Below are 26419 nucleotides of genomic sequence, written 5' to 3'. Positions count from 1 at the left end.
TACTTATTTACAAACAATACATACAATTTTGGCCATGCGCTACTCAAAAGAATATCACCTCTATCCAACGTCTGGAAAACAAAATTGCGCTTAGCAGAGTAGCGGCGCCATACTAAATAATGGATAGCGGCCTTCAACGTGGTCTTGGCATACCAACTGTGACTGGAGTAACGAAGCAATTTGCCAAAGCTCACAAGCAACGACTAAAAAATCGTGTCAGCGATGCAGCATCCAGCTAACTTTGGCTGAATTCTTCACCAAGACGTTTACGAGTAAAACGCACAACAGCAGCAGACTTTATGGAGAGCCAGTAGAGATTATAATGTAAAATGCTTCTTAGAATAATTTAAATTATAAAATGAAATTTGCTTATTAGTACCCTTTTTTGTTTTTGTTTAGAGGAGTGCCAGACTGGCACTTCAACCTTTTCACCCTTTTATATAGGTATACCAGGTGCAATAGTACAACGAAACGTTAATGAAAATAAAAACAATCGCTTGCCATAAAAATAAATATAATTATTAAAAACAAAGCAACAGTAAAATCAAAAAATACTCTCGCGGACTTCGCAGTCTGGTAATTTATCAGTCCTGATTTAGCTTTTTTTTGTTATTTAGTCTCAGAGTTTTAGTTCTTTTTTCACGACATTGTTCTAGCCTGCTCTAATTAAAATGTAATGTTTATAATTTTGAAAAATATACATTTTTTAAAAATTAGTTCAGTAATTCACTCAGTTTTATTCAGCTTTACCTTTTTTTAACATCTGGTCACATTGCCCGCGATTCACGCGCGTAGTCAACTCTCTCTGTCGCTATTGCAGTGTTGCCTAGCTTTGGATATAAAAAACGCACTAAAATGTCCATTTAAAAAAATCAAATACCACATTTTTATTGAACTACTTAAAGAACTTTGCATGCGTGACAAATTGTCTTTAAAATGCGCGTTTTTTTAAATAAAGGTCTTATGGTTATGGACAATTTCATTTATAAGTTTTAGAGAAACTCTTTCGTTAAGAGAACGAATTTTTTGCTATATTTCAGGTTATGTAACAAGACAAGGTACTCTTTTTGTAAAAATGTCGTTATGGTTTCTTTAGCATTTTTTGGTATTTTTTTTTTGCTTATTTTTACTATGAATACACCTCTTGATGTCTTATGTCCCACTAAGGATTGAGGGCCGGACGAGACGATTACACCTCTATGGTTTTAATTCGCATTCAGTAAACTCAAACGCTTTTTAAAATATGTGAAAAGATTTTTAATGTTAAGAAGAGTTGAGAGAAATATATCTAATATTTTTACGTAACCCTTAAAGTAGTACAAAATTAGATTTGCACTTTCAAACCACAAAATTCTATAAGAATCAACAAATTTTCATTGGCACTGAAATCTTCCCAGAGTGACCTTTTTTATCCTTCTTTTGTTAAATAATAAAAATTTTGTTTTTAACTTATGTTCTTGTTGTTGTTGTAGCAGTATCTTTGCCCTATCAGTGTAGCGTAATCACCGGTCATCTTCGTCTAGCTGATCTAACGGTAGGCTCAGGAAACTATCTGTTTCGACGGGTTGGGTCCAGAGGGAGAGGGGTGTTAGATGAGTGGGTTTAATGGGGCATGCGAAAAGGTTGTTAGTGTCGTGCTGAGTGCCTTCACACGCTGGACATATGTTTACTATGTCGGGGTGGATTCTGGATAAGTAGGAGTTTAACCTGCTAAAATATCCAGAACGTAATTGTGCCAAGGTTACGCGGGACTCTCGGGCAAGTTGGAGCTATTCGTCTGCGATTGGTGGTGGTTGGACTCCGATAACGGCATTCGGGTGTCGGGAGCTTAAGAAGGTGGTGAGCGTCTCCCGATGAATGTCGTTTATGGCCTGTCTGTACACTGTCCGATCCAGTAACTGTCTGTATGTTTTGCTTGAGATCTCTTCCGCGTAGTTGCTGAAATGCCTCCTGATGTGCCTGGGTGGTGAGGTAACACCCTAGCAGGAGCTGCTTGCTGAGCAGTTTGTTATGCTCCTTCACAGGTAGCATATGAGCCTCATCATGTAGATGTTGTAAAGGTGACATCAGAAGACATCTTGTCACGGTCCTTAAAGCAGTGTTTTGGCAGGTCTGAAGCTTCGTTCACTGCGAATCACTGGTTCCAGGCGACCAGACAGGCGCAGCATAGTTTATAACCGGTCGGCCTATTGCTTTAAAAGTCCACAGCAACATTTCCTTGTCTTTGCCCCAAGTGCTGCCGGCGAGCGACTTGAGGACCAGGTTGCGATTCTGTCCTTTAGTTGCAATAGCGGGTGTAAGCGCTGAGAAGGAGAGCAAGCTGTTAAAGGTAACTCCCAATAATTTGGGGTTGTTAACCGTCGGAATTTGTGTATCATAGACTTTCACCTTCAGTTGTAGCTTGACCTCCTTTGTCCAGGTAGTGAATAGGATCGCCGTGGATTTAGTGGGGGAGAGTTGTAAACTCCTCGCAGTGAAAAAGCGAGAAAGGCTGCCGAGGTAGTCGTTTACCTTGGAAGCATAGGCCTTCAATGTCATTGACTCCCTAAGCAAAAAAGCACTAAATTTATTGCTAAGAGCAAATGATTGGCAACACTGCACAACTCAGCCAATGTGACGTCACGCACTTTCTGATGGCCGCAATCTTGTTTCTATCATTCTTGTACAAAAGTATGTTTCCTATGTATGTACTCTAAACACCTATCAGAATTCAATTTAACTCACCAAGTAGAATTAATTCTACTAATACGGCTAATGTTAGAAAAACCCCAAAACCTGCAAGACTGATAGATTACCATGTTTGCTGCTTAGGTATGGTAAAAAAAAAATTTTTTTTGAGGCGAACTTTGGATTCTGCGTCATTCGGCCTGTTGTTGTTGTTGATTTTTATCACTATCACAAGTTAAATTCTGTGAAACACATCCCAAGTAACATCAGCTCAGCTCTCAAATTCGCTTAGAGCCAAATAACGGTTTGCTACGTAGAACACCTTTAACTATCTTTTCACCATGCAAAAACTGTAAGACTGGTAAGAAATTTCAACCAGTTTTCACTCATTTGCATGGAATATCGAATTATTTCGTACTCCTATCCATACAAATGCTTTATTTTGATCTCCGCGTCGTGTAAATGTTTACTGTGGGAATCCCATAGAGGCATGAAATAAAATGAAAACAAATCCAGCTCTAACTACATACTTCATTTCTCCTGTGCGATTAACTGGTATTTTGAAATGCTCTCAAAAGCTTACACACGTGCGTTTCAACGCTGTATATATCCATGCTTCCATACACACATTTCCAGGAATTGCAATAAATAAAACCTTATTCTCTTCACGTTCATCATATATATCCACTATGTGCACATAAGTACTTACATACATACAATACATACATACATATGCACTTGCATATATTGGTTTTTCATTATTACACAATACGCAACAAATAACAGTTAAAAATCGCACAGATAAAGTGGTCGTTAAACAAAATGCGAAAACGGTGATTTGTATGTAGGTCAGCACTCCAATACGCCGCGATTATGTAGCCATGGCAAGACGACCTCAGCATGCTTACGAAATCTCGCACCTGCGAACAATTGCTTCTTGAAATCATCTCCAGCTTCACTTTCCTCAATCATACTTTCGAGCTTAGCCTTGTCGGTGGGATCCAGCAGTACGGCGGCCATAACTCCACTGGTTGTCGCGTAAGCTTTAAGGGTACGCATTTTGACAAACTCTTTTGTTTATTTTTTGCTCATATTTTTTACTTACCCCAAATGTTGTGCTTATGCAAAAGTGTGTGCAGATCCCTCAGCTTGGGTATTTGCTTGGGGTACTTCAACAGCGTCAGATTCTCTACTAAATTGTCGTGATAGAATTTGATAAAGTAGTCGAATTGTTTTACTTTCAATTCGAAACTCGTTGAGGAGAGCAGAGCGTAATACAAATCTTGAGCTGGTGAGCCGTACTTGGGTAGCTGATAGTCCACGAAATATGTTTCTTTGATTTTTCCAAACGCATCGTATTGAAACATGACATTGTTGGACCAGCAGTCGCCGTGGTTCAATACATTGAACTCATTCGGATCGAACTTGCTGGCTTTGAAGAGTCTAGCAAATTGATCCAAATTGAATTTCTCCTGTAAAGAAATCAAACAAATGCATTCTTATATATGCATACATACATACGCATTTAAGTGTGTCTATACGTGCCAAGGTTTCGATGTATTCCTCATTGCCTTGCAACGTCCTTGCGCTGTTCATGAATGCTTTGCCTAGATTTTCATACATCTGCTTCGTCGATTCGTAGTATTCCTCTAAGAAGAAGCCAATTGTTATAGCCTTTGGGTAGGGACCTTTGAACTGGACGCGCGTCGCAGACGCTGCATGCCATTGAGCAAGTTTCCGAAGCATACACTTTGTGTGCTCCATGTCGAGCCCTTGAAGCCGATTGACATTCTTAAAGCCGCGCTGGCGTAAATCTTCTAGCAATATGATAGCAGCTTCTGTTGGTGGCCGAATGTCATAATATCGTGCACCGAATTTCACTTCGACACCTGCATCACGATACATCTGCTCCATTTCGGGCACCACTGAACAGTACATGGTGGATTCAATGCCGAAGACGTCATAATTCTCCATTAAGTCCTTAAGCGAATCGATAGGCAGTTTCATCATATAAGACAGCGTCTTCTGCTTGCCAGCTGTTGAATAAATATAATTTCAAAGTGTATTAGGATGACCGTGGAAACAAATCTGCTTGGAAAGGATTGGAAAGTCACGCAGTTCTATTTTAAGGGATCCTGCAAAGGATATTTTCTTTTCTCATATAAAATCAGGCACTGAGAGTTCGCCAATTAAGTATGCTGCCTTTGAAAAATTATATACAGTTTGTGTTTTCCACAAATGGAAGGACCTACAGTTTTATGTCACCTCCGCGCGGCAAATGGTATCGGTATGAGGAGTTTTTCATGGCCTTACACTCCAACCGGAGTTAAATAAGGTTAGGTTAGGCTTGGCAGCCGCATCGCACGTAGAGACAGCGATGCAACTTAGACAACGAAATAGGTCCGTTGTGAGCCGCAGGAGTTAAAGAAAATTATATAAATTTTCCTAGCTCGGAGGCTTGCCATTGTCTGCCGAGGAGCGACTGGCATTACAAACAACTTTTTCTATCAATTTGTGATTCATTGCCGGGGCTTTGGGACTTCCGATTGGTAGTCGCGCACGAACCCATTCGGCAAAAAAAAAAATAATTATACTTATTGGCAAAGCGTCGTAATTTCGCGATCGATTTTAAATTTAAATTAAAATTAATTCACAAAATATATTTATTAGGTGAGCAACTAAGTGCACGCTGTTTTTTTTTTTTTTTTGATGAAAATACAACTTTCTTCTGAAAAAATGGTTACAAGTGAATCATTGAAAGTATTGCCCGTCACTGGCTACTACTTTTTCCTATCTTTTTGGAAGATCTCGTATACCGTCGTGGTAAAACTGTTCATCTCTTGAGGCTATCCACGGATCAAACCATTTTTTGATGTCTTCATACGAATGGAACTGCTGGTCAGCTAGATCATGTGCCATCGATCGGAACAGGTGATAATCGGACGGCGCAATATCTGGAAAATATGGGGGGTGGGGTAGGATTAGCCATTTCAGCGTTTCCAGGTAGGTTTTAACGGGTTTGGCAGCGTGAGGCCGAGCGTTGCCATGCTGTAGAATCACTTTTTCATGCCTCTGCGCGTATTGAGGTCGGTTCTCGCGCAGTGCTCGGCTCAATCGCATCAACTAAAGTCGATATCGATCTCCAGTGATGGATTCGCGAGGTTTTAACAGTTCAACAGTTAACCTTCGCAGCGTGAATATTCGACCGAGGCGATGACGTAGAAGCATGAGCGGGCAGTCCCCATGACTTTCGTTTCTTTGGATTGCTGTAATGAATCCATTTTCCATCCAGAAGAAAACTCTTCCTTTTTTGCCGCTGGAGCAGTTGTTCACAGGCGAAAAAAGAAAAAACGACGTTCAACATCCCTTGGTTTTAACTCATAAGGAACCTAAATCCCCTGTTTCTGAATCATTCCTAAAGCATGCATTCGCTTGAAAATGGATTGTCGGATACTGAAGCAAACTCTTCTTGCGTTTGAGATGGATCCTCATTGAGCAATGCCTCCAATTCAGCGTCTTCGAAGGTTTTTCGCCTCCCTTTACGCGAATGGTCGTCAACATTAAAATCACCGTCTTTGAAGCAACGAAACCAATCCCGGCACGTTGTTTCACTTAAAGCAGATCTACATAAACTTTTTGTAGCTCTCGATGCGCTTCAGCCGCCGGTTTTTTTTCGAATGAAAGAGGAAAATCAACACTTCCCGCAAATGACGGTTATTCGGCACAAAATCAGACATTTTCACAAAACGAAAAGTAGATTATACCAAAACAAAATCACTAATGTGTCGAAGCAATTTGTTTACCCATATGTCTAAGCTTGGTGTATGACGTTTAAGGGGTAACACCACTGTAGAAATTTCAAAAAATTGATTTTTTTTTTATAAGCTTAAACAATTCTTTGAACCTTTTAAAATACAGAACAAAAAGTTTTATACGTTACCGAAGTTTATTTCATAAATATTTTAAGCTTTTAACCAAGCGTTAGTGACTGCTACCTAACGATTTCTCCAAATTTCCAAACTTTAAACGCGTTTTTCTCAAAACACGTTTTCTGATATTGACACGCAGCATAACTCAAACAATTTTAAATATTTTTAATCAGGTTTTTCAATACGCCTGTATAATAACCTTCTTAAGAGAAGAGCGTAGGGGATTTTCGATAGATCAATTTAAACGATTGTTATAATTATTTAAGTGCCGTTTTTTTAGTCCAAAATAGAGTTTTTTTCCTTCAAATGCTTGCTAATTCCACAAAAATAAATATTTTTTAAATCCCCTACGTGTTTCTCTAGCTATTCTTATCTAGATTAAGAAAAAAAAATTTCCTTGTTCCAGATTAAAATTTGCACCCTCGGTGCTGCGTGCCGCGGAGCTCCTTCAAGAGAAACCACATTACAAAAATGTCTCCAATGCCGCCATTTTGTAAAATTTTTCGATCAAACTTTGTAGTTTTGTGTTTTAGTATATAAGTAATAACTTCCCAAATCAGAGAGATTGTTTTCCCTTTCTTTCTATACAAAAAAATTCTTTAAAAATCGTGTTTATTTTACGCGTGTAGAGTGGTGTTACCCCTTAAGCTATGTTAGAATCGACTAGCACACACTGCTGGCGGCATCTATTGACAAACAGCGGAAACTTAGCTGCACACCTAATAATTATTTGATTAAGTTAAATAATTTCTTGTGTGAATATCACACTTGTTATTTTCTGCTAACAACTTCTATTTATCATATATTTACATAATTAATATTACTCAAATTTATACAAATAAGTATGCGTACATATATAAGTACACCAATACCTCACTTTGCGTCGTGGTTACGTTCCAAAAAAAGATCACAACGCAAATTGAAACGACTCAAAACGAATTACGCTTTTTTATTTTCCGCGAACTACCTGAGTGGTCGTCATTCGTCGGTGATATTTCGAGACCAAACATCTAAACAGAGGAAAATAAAGCAAACTGTACCTCAGGGTGGTGTCCTTTCACCCTTGCTTTTCAACTTCTATATCTCGAAACTCCCCCAGCCACCAGAGAGAGTCTCCCTGGTCTCATACGCCGACGACTGCACGATAAAGGCGTCGGGCAATGACATTGATGGCCTATGCTCCAAGGTAAACGACTACCTCGCCAGCCTTTCTCGCTTCTTCACTGCGAGGAATTTACAACTCTCCCCCACTAAATCCAGGGCGACCCTTTGCACCACCTGGGCAAAGGAGATCAAGCTACAACTCAAGGTGAAAGTCTATGATACACAAATTCCGACGGTTAACAACCCCAAAGTATTGGGAGTTACCTCTAACAGCTTGCTCTCCTTCTCAGCGCATACAACCGCTATTGCAACTAAAGGACAGAATCGCAAGTCGCTCGCCGGCAGCACTTGGGGCAAAGACAAGGAAATGTTGCTGTGGACTTTTAACGCAATAGGCCGACCGGTTATAAACTATGCTGCGCCTGTCTGATCGCCTGAAACCAGTGAGTCGCAGTGAACGAAGCTTCAGACCTGCAAAAACACTGCCTTAAGGACCGTGACAGGATGTCTTCTGATGTCACCTATACAACATCTACATGATGAGGCTCATATGCTACCTGTGAAGGAGCATAACAAACTGCTCAGAAAGCACCTCCTGCTAGGGTGTTACCTCAGGTCTCACCCATGCAGACACCTGCTCGAGCCTGAGCCACCTCCCAGGCACATCAGGAAGCATTTCAGCAACTACGCGGAAGAGATCTCAGACAAAACATACTGACAGTTACTGGATCGAACAGTGTACAGACAGGCCATAAACGACATTCATCGGGAGACGCTCACCACCTTCTTAAGCTCCCGTCACCCGAATGCCGTTATCGGAGTCCAACCACCACCAATCGCAGACGAAGAGCTCCAACTTCCCCGACAGTCCCGCGTAACCTTGGCACAATTACGTTCTGGATATTTTAGCAGGTTAAACTCCTAATTATCCAGAATCGACCCCGACATAGTAAACACATGTCCAGCGTGTGAAGGCACCCGTCACGACACTAACCACCTTTTCACATGCCCTATTAAACCCACCCCTCTCCCTCTGGACCCAACCCGTCGTCGAGCTAGTTTCCTGGGCCTACCAAAAAACCACTTTCTGTAGCAAACCATGTAAAGATCGAAGATAGGTTCTAGAGTTACGAAAATACTACTTTTGAAAAAGAAAATTGAACAACGTAAACATTTAAAAATAATATAAAAATTTATTGCATACATAGATACATAAAAAAACGAATTTAATTAAAACAAAATAAACTATTCAATTAATTTATGAAAAACAAAATTAGAATTTATCACTGTCTGATGTGTCCATAGTGGCTGTTGTCGTAAGTCGGCTTTCTTTCACAAAAAATTGGTCCAATGTTTGCTGAACAGCTTTTATTTCAACGTAAAATGAGTTTTCTTGCAGCAACTGTTCATTCATAGCTACTGCCTGGGACACTTTAAAACTCCTTCCGCTATCAGAATCGTTTTTTGTTTTTTAATCTTAATTGCTTTTTGCTTTGTCAATCAAACACATCGCTTTGGAAACGTGTTTGAATGTTAAATTTTGTTCTTTGGAGGTTTCTTTTGAACAGTCACTGTCATCTTCTTCATTAGCAAATTGCAATTCCAGTGGCAATAGTTCTTCATTAGAGAGTTCTTGGTTGTGCGAGGTTAGCAATTCATTTATGTCAATCTGCTCCATACCTTCAAAATTAGACTCTCTAACTAAATAAGAAATTTCATGACGAACAGCTGGTGTACCATCAACTTTTAAGGCGCATATTCGGTGAACACATTCAGCCATATTTTGCGCCAAACACCATTCATGCAAGATGGCTTAACCTCCTCCCACAGATCGGAAATAATTGTTATGGCTTTCATAATGTTGAACTTTTTCCAAAACTCTAGCATGACAGGTTTATCTTGTCCGCCAGTCTCACTTAAAAGAAGTTTAAATGTTCGTCGAAGGTCATAACTTTTAAATACATAAATAGTTTTTTAAATTATAGTTTTTTTATTTTTTGTAATTCTACCAGCAGCGCCCTTTCCCCTCATTTGGCTAAAAAAATTACAGGTGTATGTAAAAAACAAAAAATAATATAATTCTGCCAATAAATAAATTGGAAAAGTATTTACCTTTTTTATAACCAGAGACGTTAAAATTTATATTAATTTTTATTATTATTTTAAAAAAAGCACAACACATTATGTAATTGAAAATGAACGCTAAAATTAGCAAAACAAAGTGAAAATAAAACTATTGCGTTGATTTTTGCATAGAAAGGAAATCCCGCAGTTTTGATGGCATGGCGCAATTAGAAACAAAAGTGTTGCAATCTTTTAGAAAAAAAGAATAGTCAGAAAAAAAAAGAAATTAAAAACTCGAACCTAAAACAACGCAACCTCGAAAACTTAACGACGCACACTGAAAATTAGTACTAATTAAGCAGCGACGCAACTTCGAAAAAACGCAAAGCGAAACGACAGAAAACGAGATATTGGTGTACATATGTGAAATAACAATAAAATAGCAATTAACGTTGTCCATAAAATATGTTTGATAATAAATGCCGCCTGCAGTGTGTGCCAGTCGATTCTAACATAACCTAAACGTCATAAACCTGGCTTAGACATATGGTAAACAAACTGCTTCGACACATTAGTGATTTTGTTTTGGTATCATACTCGAATACTTTTGGTTTTGTGAAAATGTCTGATTTTGTGCCGAATAACCGTCATTTGCGGGAAGTGTTGATTTTCCTCTTTCATTAAAAAAAAAAGCGAATCGAGAGCTACAAAAAGTTTATGTAGATCTGCTTTAAGTGAAACAATGCGCCGAGATTGGTTCCGTCACTTCAAAGACGGTGGTTTTAATGTTGACGACCGTTCGCGTGAAGGAAGGCCAAAAACCTTCGAAGACGCTGAATTGGAGGCTGGAGGCATTGCTCAATGAGGATCCGTGTCAAACGCAAGTAGAGCTTGCTTCAGTATTAGGAGTTACCCGCCAATCCATTTTCAATCGATTGCATGGGAATGATTCAGAAACAGGGGATTTAGGTTCCTTATGAGTTAAAACCAAGAGAGGTTGAACGTTGTTTTTTCCCTGTATCGCTTGTGAACAACTGCTCCAACGGCGAAAAGGAAGGGTTTTCTTCATCGCATCTTCGCATCGTGACGGGTGATGAAAAATGGATTCATTACACCAATCCAAAGAAAAGAAAGTCATGGCGACTGCCCGGTAATGCTTCTACGTCGTCGCCTCGGCCGAATATTCACGCTGCGAAGGTAATGCTATGTATTTGGTGGAACCAAGTTGGTGTTATTTATGATGAACTGTTAAAACCAAGCGAAACTATCACTGGGCATCGGTATCGACTTCAATTAATGCGATTGAGCTGAGCACTGCGCGAGAAGCGACCGCAATACTCGGAGAGGCATGAAAAAGTGATTCTACAGCATGACAACGCTCGGCCTCACGTTGCCAAACCCATTAAAACCTATCTGGAAACACTGTGTTCATCCGCGAAGATTCGAACCTACGCACTCCCGAATGGTAATCACCCACCAAAACATTCAGCTTCGGCGGCCGCCATATTACTTGTGTATTTGTTTTTCATTGTTCATTCCTCTCGGGAGCATAGGGCCTCGACAAGACTCAGTCTTGCGTTGGTTTCGTTAATCTGTTTTGATTTCTGACAGGGTAGGTGATTAGCCTGCTTGTATATACAGGTATTTTTTTTTGTGTTCTGGGAAAAAAGTATTTCTTGTTTAAGCTCTCTCATTGCCTCTGCAAGATTTTGATGCCAATGCCAAAGTAAATCGTACTAAGTGCACTGAAAACTAGTATTTGCGTAAGCGACTACCAATTTCCGGCAGGGATATTTCACTATTTAACTGTTTACATATGTGGGGGGTGAGATAAGGGAACCAACAAAACTTACATTGTGTGTAGATTTCGATTTCGATTTGCAACATTAGGGTGGTATAGTTCTCGCCCGGTGCTACTGCAGGCTTTATTTTGAAATTCTTAATTTCTTTAAACTCTGGTATATTTTCCTTGAGGAAGTCGTTGAATAATTCGGCTTTCAACCAGTCCGGCACTGTAGGACCATCACCGTTGGTAGCGTCACTCGTTTTTTCACTTGGTATGCTGCCTAATGTCCCATTTTTGTGATTAATTTCTTCTTTTGCCGACATTTTCGCCCGACGCTCATAAATCTTATGAATTGAAAATTACGAATAAAAACTGTTGCACTCTTAAAAGTCAAAGTCTAACTGACCATTAACCGCTTGGCGAAACTGAGTTATTAAACAACAAAGAAGAAGTTCAAATTCTCACTGAACTTGGAGGCTTAAACTGAAAAGCTTGCGCAACCTGTGAGATAATATACATACAAACATACATACATATGTACACACACTCGTACAACAGATAGCGAGCTTTTTGGCCGCAGATACGAAATTCGTTTTTTATGGCATCAACTTTTTGCGAAATTTTGGAGATTCACCTCGTTATCAGTGATCGAAGCAGTCGGCAAACATATTTGCGAGCGCATTCACATTCACTTAAGCTGAGTTGTTGCTGTTGTCCGCATATACATGTATATATATATATATATTTTTATTGTGATGTTCTCCACTTGAGAATAAATTACAATTCAGTTTAAATGAATGCAATAAAAAAGGGAAGAGAAACAAAACAAATTTCCTTGTTTACATACATACGTACATATGCACATACAGCTGTGGGCAGAGAAATAGCGCACTTACCCACCAAAACATGGAATATCATCATCATCATCAGGTAGCGATTACAGCTCAGGGTGAGCTTTAGCTTCATCCACAATCCTTTTCCAATCTGCACGGTTCGTAGCAGCAGATCTCCAGCTCCTATCTCGTAGCTTTTTCAGGTCGGCTATGGCTTGGTCATCCGTGTGAAGTTGACAGTCTTCCATCAGACGCGTCCCCAGGTGGCGGATAGGGTTCCCAAATATATTCTTTTATCTCAGATTATCACAAAAAAAGCCAAATAAATAGCAATTCAATATCGACAGTTATGAAAAGTTCGAAAAATGCGCATTTCACATTTTGGACTGGACACTGAAATAGCGCACTTTTAGCGATCTGCAAAAAAACAGAAATCAGTTACTTCAAATTGGTACGATTTGTTTATTAACTTCTTTTTTTTTCTTCTTCTTTTTTTTCCTTGTTCACTCCTCTCTCGGGAGTATACGGCCTCGACAAGACTCTTCCATCGTACACGGCTCTGTGCTGTTATTTTTTGCACCGTCTCTTGATTTCTTGGTATCTGCTAGTTTGCGCAGCATCGACCTTCTCCAAGTGTTTTTTGGTCGACCGCGACCTCTGCTCCCTTGCGGGTTCCAGTCCAGTGCCATTCGCGTGATGCTATCTGGTGGTTTTCTCAATGTGTAACCTATCCATCGCCACTTTCTGCGTTTGATTCGCCTAAGGATGGTTTCCTCGTTCGTTAATCTATACAGTGCGTCGTTACTGATGATGTTTAGCCAGAATATTCTGCAGATGATGCGGAGGTATTTGTTGATGAAGGATTGTAGCCTCTGTGTGATGGTGTTAGAGACCAGCCACGTTTCGTTTCCGTACAACAATACTGACTTCACGCATGAGCCGAATATTCGTGGTTTAGTGCGCCTGGAGATTTGCGAACTCCCCCATATTGTATGCATTCGCCCGAAAGCCGCCCTAGCTTTGTTTAGCCTGCAGTTAACATCTTCATCTGCGCCACCATCTGTAGCAGAAGCTTTCAACGAATTCCACCGGGCATCTGTCAACCAACCGTCTGCCTTGCGTTATTGTGGTTAACTCTCATGACCTTGGTCTTGGCGATGTTGACCTCCAGTCTGACAGTGCGTGCCAGTGAAACTAGTTTGTCCACCTGTGCTTGTATGTCAGAGAGTTTGTGAGAGTGGGGGCAGTAGTCATCGGCGAAGTCCAGGTCCTCAAGATGTCAGGTGAAACTCCATACGATGCCTTTTTTGTGCAGGGTCAGTTGACTCATGACGTCATCAAGGACGATGGCGAAGAGAAGGGGCGACAGGGGACAACCTTAATTTCTTACCCGATTAGTATTATGTTGAGTGTCCATTATTTTTAAAACTGTTTCCCACCATCTAGTTAAACTTTTTTTTCTGGCGTTCTTCCAAAGTGAAAGAGTGCAATGCTTCCGCATTCCTCGCCATAGTTCATTGGCATAGTTCATTATACAGCTTCTAAAGATGGTTTATGATAATGGTAATGGTTGTACGGGTTAGGCTAAGGCCTTTATGTACTGCGGCTAGATTGATCTATTGTGCGCCCCTAATTACTTAATTCTAATTATTTAGTATACCGAGAAATCGAACCAGCGCCATAGGACAGAGCAATTGTAGGTATTCCTCCTCTAGTAGGTACGAGCCCATGATTCTGCGTCTGCTGTGGCCTAAAGCCTCACAGTTGGTGATTAAGTGTTCCATAGACTCCTCTTCATCACAGTAGAACCTGCATAATCTTGTAGTAGGGTTATTATTGTATTAAAGTGTTTAGTATAGGCAAAGTGACCTGTAAGTGCTCCAAAGAGGCATTGAAGTTCAAAAACTTTTTAGAGTGATTAAGGCCGCTTGTGCCGATCCAGTGTTCCCTGATTTTGGTTTGGATCTATTTTTTGGTTCCTGTTTTATATTATTTTTGTTAAGGCCGAAAAATAGGGTTGGTCCAATATATAGCCATTCTGCCCCTTCTTTCGCGTCCCTCATATCCTGGTACCCAAATCAGCTCGACCTGTTTATAAGTGGCCAGTTTTTTAAGCGCATTGTTACACTTTTTTTTTTGTTACGAATTTTGACTTGAATGTGAAGCTATTCAAGGCTTTGAGAACCGATTGGATGTATGAAAGTATTTTAATTTTTATTTTCTTGAGCCCTCTTTTGGATATGATTTCCACTGTTTCTATTACGGCGAAGAGCTCCGCAAGGAAAATTGTGGAATCTGTACCTAGTATTAGCGATTTTTGTACTCTAGACCCCACTATTCTTGCTCCTACTCCTTGGAGCGTTTTAGAACCATCTGTGTTCCGGTTTTGTGAGCCATCATTAATCCATGCTGGGTTATTGTTCCACTCTTCCCTAGGTGGAAAGATGACCTTGGATCTCTTTATAAAATTGAATACGGGTTCTGTGTGGTCATTCGACTGGATTATGCATATTGCATGTTGAACCCTGTTCAAGATATTGAGGTGTACAGATGACCAGATCTCCTGGTTTAAGTTTTTCTTTCATATGAAAAGAGAGTGTTTGCATAGTAGCTTTCTCTTATATTGCTAAATGTAGTGGTGGTAAATTTAAAAGAGCTTCCAAGCCAGCTGTTGGGATAGTTTTCATGGTCCCTGTTATGCTTAGGCACGCCGGCCTTTGTGGTTTACATAGTTTTGATATATCAGTAATTTTACTTGTTTTAACCCACCATACCAAGGCCCCATATAGTACAATAGATCTTGGAGTGTAGATCCAGAAGATCGTTTTAGGGTTCAGACCCCAGGATTTACCCAAGAGTTGTTTTGTTGTCCAAAGGTTTTTCATTGCCTCTTTTATTATTGGTTTAAGTCGAGGCTTTGTGCTGGCCAAACGAGAACTGCAATTTTTTCTTTGGAAAGCCAGTTTTTCACCACATTTGCTGCAAGCTTGGGGTCGTTACCTTGCATGAATACCTAGTTTAGCTGCTTGGACGCGAAACAAATATGGTTCCATCGTATTTTTGAGGATTTCAAGGTAAGCAAACTTTTCCATATTGCCATTTATTCTCACTATTGGTTCCACTCCATTCCAAGAAAATGGTACCAAAACTTTCAAGTTATCCCTACCGTGCTTTGCTGCCTTTGTTGTGTACCGAGGATCAAATTCTTGTCTTTTATGATGAACAAAAGTCTTTCTATCAGGACCAATCATATTAATTTTAGTTTCGCTCTTAAAAATTATTCTTTTCCTGAATTTTATGTTCTTGCTTCAGGGATTATATACAGTTAGAAGGCCGAAAAAAGCGAATTTTCCAGAATTTTTTTTGTGAAAACTTTTAAATTTATTGATCTAAAAATTTGTACACTTATTATTTTATCTTTTAACTGTGTTTAAGACTTAGTATTAGTAAAAATACTTATTTGGAAGGGAGCTACAGCTGATCTCCGGGAGCTCCTCTCAAAAAAGACGTTTTGCGGTACCCAGTATATCTCTGGACTGGTTTCTTTGAAATTAAAAAACAAAAAATTTCGTTAAAGTAATTTATAATAGCACTAGTAATTAATCGAAGAAATAGGAATTTTTTTTTTTGACAAAATGGCGGTTTCTATATTAGAAAAAAGTTAATTTTGGACCTTAAACTCTTCATAAAAAAAAATTATCGGTGAGAAAAAATCTTCGATTAAAAAAATATATTTAAGAAGCTCGTGTTAAAATTTGAGAGTAATCGGCTTAGCCTTTTTTGAGTAATGCCCCTTCAAAGGGCATTTGCGACAGAAAAGCGCGTCATGATATTTTTTCCGACAGTAGCGGTTTTTTTTTCTGACACGTCCATACAATTTATTTTCAGTGAGGCGTATTTGCACAAGTCTGATTGATTTAAAAAAAATAATAATAATAAGTGGCACGTACACTTCTGTTAGATGTTGGCCGAGCTCCCACACTTATTTATGGTGTGCCTCTTGATGTTCTTTCACAAATAGGAGGACCTACAGTTTCAAGACGACTCTGAACGGCAGATTTTATTTTATGAGGAGATTTTCCATGACAGAAATACACTCGAAGGTTTGTCATTGCCTAACGAGAGGCGACCGCTATTAGAAAAAAATTGCCTTATGTTAATGCACGCAGATTCGAGCCTACGGCGACGACGGGTGTTCGATGATATATGTATTTAGGCTATATTCCTCATTTATTTCCAGCCTTATCGTTCGAGAGGACTTAAAAGGGTCACGCTTACTTTTCTTCGCATTTGCCTTGCCCTGCTGAGTTGTGTTCTTTCGCGCACACGATTTTTAAACTTTCCTTGTTTAAGAATTTTTGCCTGTACTAATACATTTGATGATGGCTGAACAAATCCAAATATATTTTAAGAATAACAAAAGGCGAACATATTTTATGAAGAACAGAAGATAAACATTATTAACTAATCTAGAAAACTATGTTTCTCACATGGTCAATTGTATGTTGCCTGTTCTCGTTTTGAAAAACCATCAGATTTGTTTGTATATTCACCAGGTAATCAAACAAAAAACATTGTATATCATAAAGCACTACAAAAAAAATAAAACAGATTTTTGATTCACTTGATTTACAATAAAGCGATTAATGAAAATACTTATATACGTTTTATTTCATTATTCTCTATTATATCGGTTATTAACCCTGTGCTAATAATAATAATAATAAATAATTAATTATCTCTATGCTTTGTCATTGAAGCACCCACTTTATAAATATTTACCACCTTTACGTTCCCACTATCCCTTTAGATTATTTTTCAATCAGGTTTGAACCTTAAGTTCCCCTCTTAGTTTGAAGCCCTCTGGCAAACATCACAGTCGTGGTTTTTAATGGGTCCCAAAAGGGTGGCCAAAGTTCGTGGAAACGACGATACTTACCCGAGCTGACTCTTTTCTTTAATTCTTCTGAATAGAACCGTCGCCATGATGATAGGGCGGTGTGTGCGGGTCAGCAGAGTAAAAACGTCTTAAGGTCGAAATACAAACTGCCACATTCAAATTCTATTTGACAGAACGAAGTCTGTCGGGTCCGCTAGTTTCATTATGTTATAAAGAGGAAGGTATACCGTTAATAGTGGAAAATAACATCAGGCAAATGACCACCACGACCACGCTTACAGGAGAATATCTTTTTCATGAAATTTTCCATAACCGAATTGCAAAGTGGCTGCCCTATGTCCTCGATAGCCTGACGAATTCCAGCTTTGCGGTCTCGAATCGACCCTGGGTTGTTGGTGTAGACTTTCTCTTTCATGTGGCACCAAAGAAAACAGATGTTAAATCATAAGATCTCGGTGGCCAATTGTGATCACCTCTTCGAGTAATAACACGGTCCGGAAACTTTACCCGTAAAAGATCAATGGTTTCGTTACTTGTGTGGTACGTAGTGCCGTCTTGTTGAAAATAAACGTTGTCCAGATCAATACCATCCAATTCAGGCTATAAAAAATCGTTAATCATCTCCCGATAGCGCAATCCATTCACCTGTATCACCTCTTTTTGGAAAACCCTTTATTACCAACAATCAGTCTGAGATACATATTAGCCCACGATAGTGCGCCGGCTCACACATCATTGCTTGTTCATTATTTTTGGGCTAAAAATGTCATTGTAAACATGCCCAGACAACGGATTCACCAGCCTTGATCTCCTGTGACTTTTTTCCATTTCCAAAACTGGAATGAACTCTGAAAGGACAGAAAATTGCCACGTTGGAGGAGATGAAGACCGTATCGTTTGAAGAGCTCAAAAACATACCACAAATAACCTTTCAGAAGTGGTGCGAAGATTGGAAGACTATTCTGGGCAGCAATACATTGAAAGCAGCAAAATAGATACTGATAAATAAATAAATATTTTTTGGCAACAACTAAAAGTGAAAAATGCTAAGCGTAGCAATGATTTCTTATCCAACTTACAGAAACTTTTCGAACCAAAATATAATATCAAAGAAAAATTCTATCATTTACTCATTATTTTTGTTATATTACTAGACTAAATTTATATATTTAAAGGTAGGTATGTATGTATATAAAATTAAAATTCGCACAAGTTTTACAATAATTTGTTTCGCTCCGCCAGCTAAATATAAAAATAGTAAAATTGTATAAAAAATATAATCACAAACACTTTATGAGATCTGTGTCAAGCAGTGCAGATAGTTTTTCTCTATCAGCCAAGGCAAAATCTCCTTCACTTGGGAAACATATTGGGGATTGTAAAACATGCGTTTCTTGAACGCTTTTCCCTCCTCATTGTTGCTCATGAAAGTTTCGATGTTCGAGTTCTCTTGGGGGTCCAGTAAAGCCACAGCAAGCATGCGTTGAACACAAACAAATGCTGCAAATACATATCCACTCATAAATCCAATCCAAATATATCATAAATTAAGAAATGTAAACAAATTTGTCAATGCCTCGAAGCTCAAATTTGATGTATTTCACAACTTACCCCACAAACCATATTTTTCCAGTTGGGTATGCAGCTCTTTCAGGGTTGGCATTGGTTTCTTATATTGCAACACTTTCAGATTTTTTATCAGTTCCAAATAATAGTATTGAACAAAATTGTCGAAGTTCCTTAGTCTTATGAACCACTGTGGTGAGGTCATCAGAAAGCAGAACAAATCCATGGCGAAAGTTCCGTACTTGGGCAATTGAAAGTCAACAAATAGCACCTCCTTTATTATCGCTCTGTCGTCGTCATCGTGCTGGAACATGATGTTGTTTATCCAAAAGTCGCCATGGTTCAAGACGTTGAAGGCCTGTGCATCCACACTGCCAAATTTCAGGTACAACTCATTCATGTTTCGCATGTAATTCAACTGTGAAATAAACGCAAAGAAAGTTCTGGAATAAAAAAGAAGTCATCTAATTTCTAAGGAAAAAAAGGTACCGTTTCTCTATAGGAATTAAAAAACTTATTATAATTGTAGATTTCTGCCAGATGTGGAGATATTTTGAAATCGGTCCAGCTAATGTAAATCTTAGTACTTTCCCAAAATATTTTGGGCGAAAGTCTTAAAGTATAACAAATTTTATAATTTCTGTGAAAACCCTGCAATTTTTTTGGATTGGCATCTTAATGACTGAGCGGTGTTATTCCCGTAAAATATCAATGGTTTCGTTGCTTGTGTGGCAGGAAGCGCCGTCTCGATGAAAATAAACGTTGTCCAGATCAATACGATCCAATTCCGGCCATAAAAAATCGTTGATCATCTCTCGATAGCGCAATCCACTCACGGTAACTGTTACTCCAGCTTCATTTTCGAAAAAGTAAGGTCCAATGACTCCGCCGGACTAAACAGTCACACGTTGAGGATAGAGAGGCTTTTCATCAATAACTGTTGGATTTTCTGAGCCCCAGATCCAACAATTTTGTTTGTTCACGAAGCCACCGACGTGGAAGTGGGCCTCATCACTCAAGATGATTTTTCGATGGAATTCCGGATCATTTTCATGCATTTCAACGACCCAAATCAGACACGACGTTGTTGATGATCGGCCGGCTTGAGTTATTGTGTTAACTGGACTTTAAAAGCCTTAAGACCCAAATCTTTATGCAAAATACGGTGTAATGACGTTTGTGGAATGCCTAATTCCAAAGAACGACGAGGAATGGACAAACCTGGGTTTTCAAAAGAACACCTGTTATTGGAAAACCCTTTAGATGCACTTAAGGTTCATTTCTTATTGAAACATTTTATGATCCCAAAGTTTGCCACTCTTGAAGGAAAGTGAAAGTGTTTATTGACCGATTCTTGGTTTGCCATGGCGGTGAATTTTTTTTTGTTTTAATTTTTATTTTTTTTTAATGTTTTTAATTTTTTTTTATTTTTTTTTTAATTTGATTTTTATTTTTTTATTTAGAGTTGATTCGACATCTCAATGTTGCCTCGAGTTATTAATAAACTAAATGCATTTTGTGTACAAAAGTATGATGTTGTTGTTGTACACAAGTGTCCTTAAAAATTGAACCTGATCTATTCTTTCGGCATGTTTTGATTTACTAAGTTTTTTTTTTTTTTTTGTTTTTTTGCACTGATTACTTATTATTTAGAGGTCGCTCCTAGCAGATGAAGAATTTGAATTTGATTTTATTTCCAGGCCTTTCATTAAACTACCTAGCAAAACACAACTCAGGTAGGGTCTATCACAGCAAGTAGGTTGCTACTTTGTCAATGTGCGACAGAACAGAGACATGACATTATTTATCACGCTCATTTTTGGAAAGTATTTTACTATTTTCTCAAACTTCGACACATGGCACTCGAAGTGGCTCCTAAAACTAATCCAAAAAATAAAAAAACAAAAATCACGCGTTTGTTATATTATTTTGGTGAGAGAAGCGAATGCCGAGTTGACGCGGGTACTTTTCGAAAGTTCAAAATTAGCGCACCCTCAAGCTGGGCGCAAACGGACAACAAATCCAAACAATCCTTTGAAATTTCAACACATTGATGCGTGTGTGGCGCAGTTGTCAAACCGATCGGAAATTAAGGGGTTAGGTGGGTTTGAAAATTTCAAAAAATTGATTTTTGTTTTTTTGTCTCTTTAAATAGTACAGTATTTTTAAAATACTCTCCTAAAATTTTAAGTCGATCCGAGTAAAATTCTAAGAGATAGACCCTTCAGAAGTTTCGCCCATTAGGCACCGTCAGTTGAGCGCTTCGCAAGTATACGTGTTTATCTCAAAACTTCATTTTTTAAGTCGGTGGACACGATATCTCGAAAAGTTATGAAGCGATTTAGTTCAAATTTTGTACAAATCTTTGAAATAACATTATCTAGTTATTGAACGAAGGATTTTTTTTTCATTAATTACAACTATTTTTTTTTAGCCAATGTATGTCGAAAATTTCACTAAAAAATTAGTTTTCTGGTTCAAAGCCTGTCAAAAATTCAAATTTTAATTTTTTTTTGTTTCCTTCGTCCAACAACGAGATTTATCCATGCTCTAACGAAATCCGTTTGGCTTTTTGATTTTAGATGAACCAATAATGAGTTATGCTGTCCACGGCAAGAGGATTTTTTTTTAGACGTCGAGGAAGATGAGGTACCAACGGCCGAGTTTTCGAAATTTTTAAATAAAAATTTCACAAAATATTCTTTATATATGTATCTTAGATAAAGTGAATTGTTTAAATGAAATATATGATTTTATATACTAAAAAAAAATAGTCAAAATCTCCTTTTTTCAACCTCTGAAACCCACCTAACCCCTTAAGAAAAAAATTTGTCAACTTGCAATCGGTTGCGTGTGTGTGGCGAAGTTGACGAGTTTCCCTTCGGGTTTTGCAATCATTTCTTTTGAAACTTTGAAGTGTGAACATGAGCGGACAAATGACAACATTAAGCAGTCCTGCACTCAAATTGAGCGCATTTTTTCATATTCTTTTCCTCCCTTTTTTCACGCACAAATAAATACCATCCATAATAAACATTTTTTTCCCGCGTTCCATATTTACTCATCGACGATAAGCACGAAACTAAAATTGTCAACAAATCCCCACGTGCGTGGCAAATGAGTTTCAACCGACTGTTTGCATTGGTTTGCCGTCTGTGCCCAGCTTAAGGGGAGCCTCTCATCAGTCGCCTTCAAAAAATCGATTTATTTACTGCAATCGATAGATATATTATAGGAATATATGCCCTCCAAATTTTATAGCGGAATTCAAAGTGATTTCGGAGTTACAGGCCTGTGTACCGTCCCTCGTGTGAGTATACTGTCTACCTTCTGAAAACTTTGAAACACGTTTTATCAAAACCATGTTTTTGAAAAGATTAAAAAAAAAACGACGAAAGTTATCGTTTCAAACCGATAATCTATATAAAGATAATTAAAATGCGCAACTATGTAATTAACTAACAAAATACAAAAAAAAATTATTTTTAATGTTATTTAACACCTTTTTCGAAAAAAATTACGAAAAAAGCACTTTTTTCAATAATTAATTGTGTGTTAATTTTTTCATATTTTTATACAAGAGTAGTCTATTATATGCGGGAAAGCCTTCTGAATAAGACAATATTTTTCTTTTGTGTTTCAGGTGAAAACTACGGCCGCAATCTTACACGCCGTTTTACTAGCCCACAACGAGAAACTGTGCGAGATCCCTTATATGTCCGCCATTTGGTTTTTTTTATTTATGTTAAAAAATTGTCTATTACTCTTCAATTGTCAATTGTCAATGCCTTCAAATAAATGCAAAAGATTATTCCTGTGTGTCGCTTTTTTCACCTCGAAAAAATTGAGAAAAAAACACCTTTTTTGAAGCCACTGACAAAAGGCCCCCCTTAATACATAAATCTTTACATATTCACTTTGGTATTTGCAAATAACCGTTATGTGAACATATTTATAATATCACGGTAATCTGACTGGATATAAAAATTTTCAATATTTTTATATTATATTAGTTAAAGTAATTGCTGGCTCTTATCTCTTTCAAAATTGAAATACTCACTATAATCTCTTTCTCTCTGACCATCAAATCATAGCTTTCCATACACTGAATGAATGGCTCATTGAATGCTGCGTTCATTTTTTCGATAAATTCCAAATGCGTCTGCGAAAAGTAGCTCTCCACATATTCCTTCGGGTAAGCACCCTTTATTTCAATTCTCTTCGCAGAGGCTGCATGCCACTGGGCTAGCTTTGCAAGTACCGCCGTCGTATGCACCACGTCGAGCCCCTCTCGGCGACGCGCGGTTTCAAATCCTCTCAACTGCAGATCTTCCATAAGAACATAATTGCAGCTCATTTTATGTGCAAATTTATATTTTTTCGCTTTGAATTGCACTAATATTCCCATTTTCGCATACAACTCCTCCAGCTCTGGCACGATGTTGTCGTACATATCCACTTCGGTGACGAAAAGTTCATGATAATCATCCACACCAGTGCTCTCTCTTTGCCCCTGCTGCTCTTTCTCTTCACACTCTTTGTTTTGCTTTAGCTGTAAGGGGATTTTCAGTATAAATTGTACTTGCTGTTCACTAGCGTCTATACATTACAAAAGAAACAGCAAAGCAAAGATAAGGTAAACAACTTTCGCTTCGTATACCAGCTGATGACTCACCCTTCAGCCTCATATCAGCGCAAATTCTTATAATTGTTGTTATATAGTTTTCGCCATCATCCAAGGCACGAACTGCTGAAAAACTCAAAAGTTCATCGAAACCTTGAAAATTCTCCCGCAAGAGCGCTTTGAATTGGTCGCATGTCACTAAGGCCGTAATGTTTTTATTTGCATTCGACGTCATTGCTTGGCACACTCACACGTAACTGTCTACATACACCGAACGCGCATGCCGTACTGATTTATTTGTACTGAACAAATGCATTCAATTACGAAAAGCATTCAACTTTAGTTTATGTAGGCATTTTTCATTCTCAGACGTTGTAACTCTCTTTTGAAAAGAGAAAAACGTTGCATATATTCGCAAGGGCAGCAGTACAAATACAATACAATACAATACATACAAATGTACATACTTAGAACTGACAATAATAATAACATTCCATTCGAATAGCGCTTGCAATTGAAAAGTGCAACATTTTGATCAACTCAAAGCTCAGTCATACAGCTTTCGCTCAATTTAAAAACGGCCTGCTAATTGTGCAATCTGTCTGGCGATTACTCAAAGCTGAGTAGGATTTTCACACTTATTTTGCATAGCGTAGCATTACGTGAGCGCAGTCAAATTGTTACAACATACATACTAGGTTCTTCAAAAAGTTTTGCGGTTCAAAAAGAGGGGACGTTATTACTTGTTATTTTGTTGGTATACTCTTCATATGAACTTATGTGAAGGTTCATTTCAATCTGTCATTTCATTCTTTGTTTACAAGCCATTTAGTGTCGACGTGTCGCCGTATTTTCCACGAGTACAATGGAAAAAATCAAGTATGGTGATTCAAGTGATTGAATTTTTATTTTAGCAATGGAAATTTTTGAACAAATGTTGAAAGTGTATAAGGAGTTTTCGCCATTAATTTGCCCACAGTAGAAATATGTGTTGCTGAATTTAATCTTGGTCGTACACGCCTTAAAGGCGATTCACGTCAAGGATGGCCAAAAACAGCAACAACACCAGAATTCGTAGGGAAAAATTTCATCGGCGTACTCTTTTGGTACTGGCAGTTGGAACATTTTCGGGCCGAGGCTCACGTCCATGCCAATATTCTTGTACATCTCATCAAATGCTGGTAGATATGTTTTATGAGTGAAACATTCCTTGCCAAAGATTTGCCAATACTCCACCAAGCGCCGCACAATAGGCTGGGTGGGTAGCGTCTTAACCATGTGGGAAACTGTGGCCTGTGTTCCGTCTAGAGCAATGACCGATTAACGAACACACGTAAATGCGGTAAGACAAAGAGAGATACATGCACATAAATTTCCAATTTGTATAAATATTTGTATGTATATAAAGGGTGATTTTTTAGCTATTATCTTTTTATCCAGTTGTTTTGAAAAGCTGAAGCACGTTTCGTGTTTTGTTTCACTGTCAAACATCTTCAGTTTGGTGTATAATTTAACCATGAATCGCCTTACAAACGATCAACGCTTGCAAAACATTGAATTTTATTATAAAAATGCGTGTTCTGTTAAGAAAGTTTATCGCGTGCTTCTTCCATTTTATGGTCAGTTTAATCGGCCCACTGAAGCGGCTATTCGAGCTATTGTGACTAAATTTAGAACCAAATTTACATTATTGGACGTCAAACCACCAACAAACAAACCACGCTTACGTAGAGTGCGAACTGAAGAAAATATCGCAGCTGTATCGGCCATCAATTATCGATTCGTCGCCGTTCGCAGCATTTGAGCCTCTGTTACTCAATAACGTGGAAAATTTTGCGAAAGGATTTAGGTGTGAAGACTTTCAAAATACAGCTGGTGCAAGAATTGAAGCCGAACGACCTACCGCAACGCAGAATTTTTGGTAAATGGCCGAAAGTTGGCCGAAGATCCAGTTTTTTATCGAAAAATTGTGTTCAGCGACGAAGCTCATTTTTGGATCAATCGGTAAATGCGCAGAATTGTCGATTTTGGAGTGAAGATCAGCCAGAAGAATTGCAAGAGCTACCAATGTATCCAGAAAAGGCCACAATTTGGTGCGGTTTATGGGCTGGAGGTATCATTGGACCGTACTTCTTCAAAGATGCTGCGAATCGTAACGTAACTGTGAATGGTGAGCGCTACCGTGAAATGATATCCTACTTTTTTTTTGCCCAAAATGCAAGAGCTTGACTTGCGACTTGCATGGCTTGTGGTTTCAGCAAGACGGCGCCACATGCCACACAGCACGCGTAACATTGGACTTGTTGAGAGGCGAGTTCGGTGAACATTTTATTTCACGTTAGGGATCTGTCAATTGGCCACCCAGATCGTGCGATATAACGCCTTTAGATTATTTTTTGTGAGGCTATGTTAAAGCTCATGTCTATTCAGACAAGCCTGCTTCAATTAGCGCATTGGAAGACAACATTAAAGCATTTACAATGTATGTGAGATACCGGCCGAAACATTGGAAAGAGTATGCCGAAATTGTACTAAGCGGATGGACCATTTGAAGCGCAGTCGCGGTCAACATTTGCATGAAATAATCTTCAAACATTAAATAATATGGACTGTACTATTGATTTTAATAAAAATTTCATGCATTTTTCTGAATCTTACGTGTGTTTTTTTGAACAACTTTCCTATAGCTCTTAAAAAATCATTCTTTACACATGTATGTATATGTAACTTGGAGTGTGTTAACGTATGCATTTACATATAAATATAATCATACTTACCTTGCATTTCTACATCGAGATGCACGCGCTGCAGAATCGTCATAAAATTTTCGCCGTCCTTTACATCAGGCCGCACACTTGTTTTTCATTAAGTCTTCAAATAACTCGACTGTTAGCCATTCGGGTGCGACGGTTACACTGGCTTCATGCTCCGCATTACCTGCAGGAG

The 26419-nt window shown here is 38.5% G+C and overlaps 1 protein-coding gene across 1 annotated transcript; it reads right to left on the bottom strand.

Annotated features, from left to right (window-relative positions):
* Positions 1 to 3316: 3316 nt before the first annotated feature.
* LOC128856061 (uncharacterized) lies at positions 3317 to 23791 on the bottom strand. The gene is made up of 8 exons (XM_054091711.1): positions 23525 to 23791; positions 22910 to 23448; positions 18895 to 19267; positions 18581 to 18783; positions 11618 to 11894; positions 4213 to 4703; positions 3773 to 4139; positions 3317 to 3710 (listed from the first exon to the last, which is right to left on the bottom strand). The coding sequence occupies exons 1-8, from the start codon at positions 23706 to 23708 to the stop codon at positions 3517 to 3519; spliced, it is 2628 nt and encodes an 875-aa protein (XP_053947686.1). The 5' UTR covers positions 23709 to 23791; the 3' UTR covers positions 3317 to 3516.
* Positions 23792 to 26419: the final 2628 nt, after the last annotated feature.

The sequence above is a fragment of the Anastrepha ludens genome, chromosome 2, assembly GCF_028408465.1.
Source record: "Anastrepha ludens isolate Willacy chromosome 2, idAnaLude1.1, whole genome shotgun sequence".
Lineage (NCBI taxonomy): Eukaryota > Metazoa > Arthropoda > Insecta > Diptera > Tephritidae > Anastrepha > Anastrepha ludens.
This window is presented reverse-complemented; position numbering and strand designations above follow the sequence as displayed.

Excerpts from the sequence above, each read along its gene's own strand:
- LOC128856061 (XM_054091711.1), bottom strand. The coding sequence starts at position 23,708 with ATGACGTCGAATGCAAATAAAAACATTACGGCCTTAGTGACATGCGAC. Across the intron at positions 19,268-22,909 it reads TCAGAGAGAAAGAGATTATA|TTGAATTACATGCGAAACAT; the intron begins GTGAGTATTTCA and ends TTTATTTCACAG. Across the intron at positions 4,140-4,212 it reads AGGAATACATCGAAACCTTG|GAGAAATTCAATTTGGATCA; the intron begins GCACGTATAGAC and ends ATTTCTTTACAG.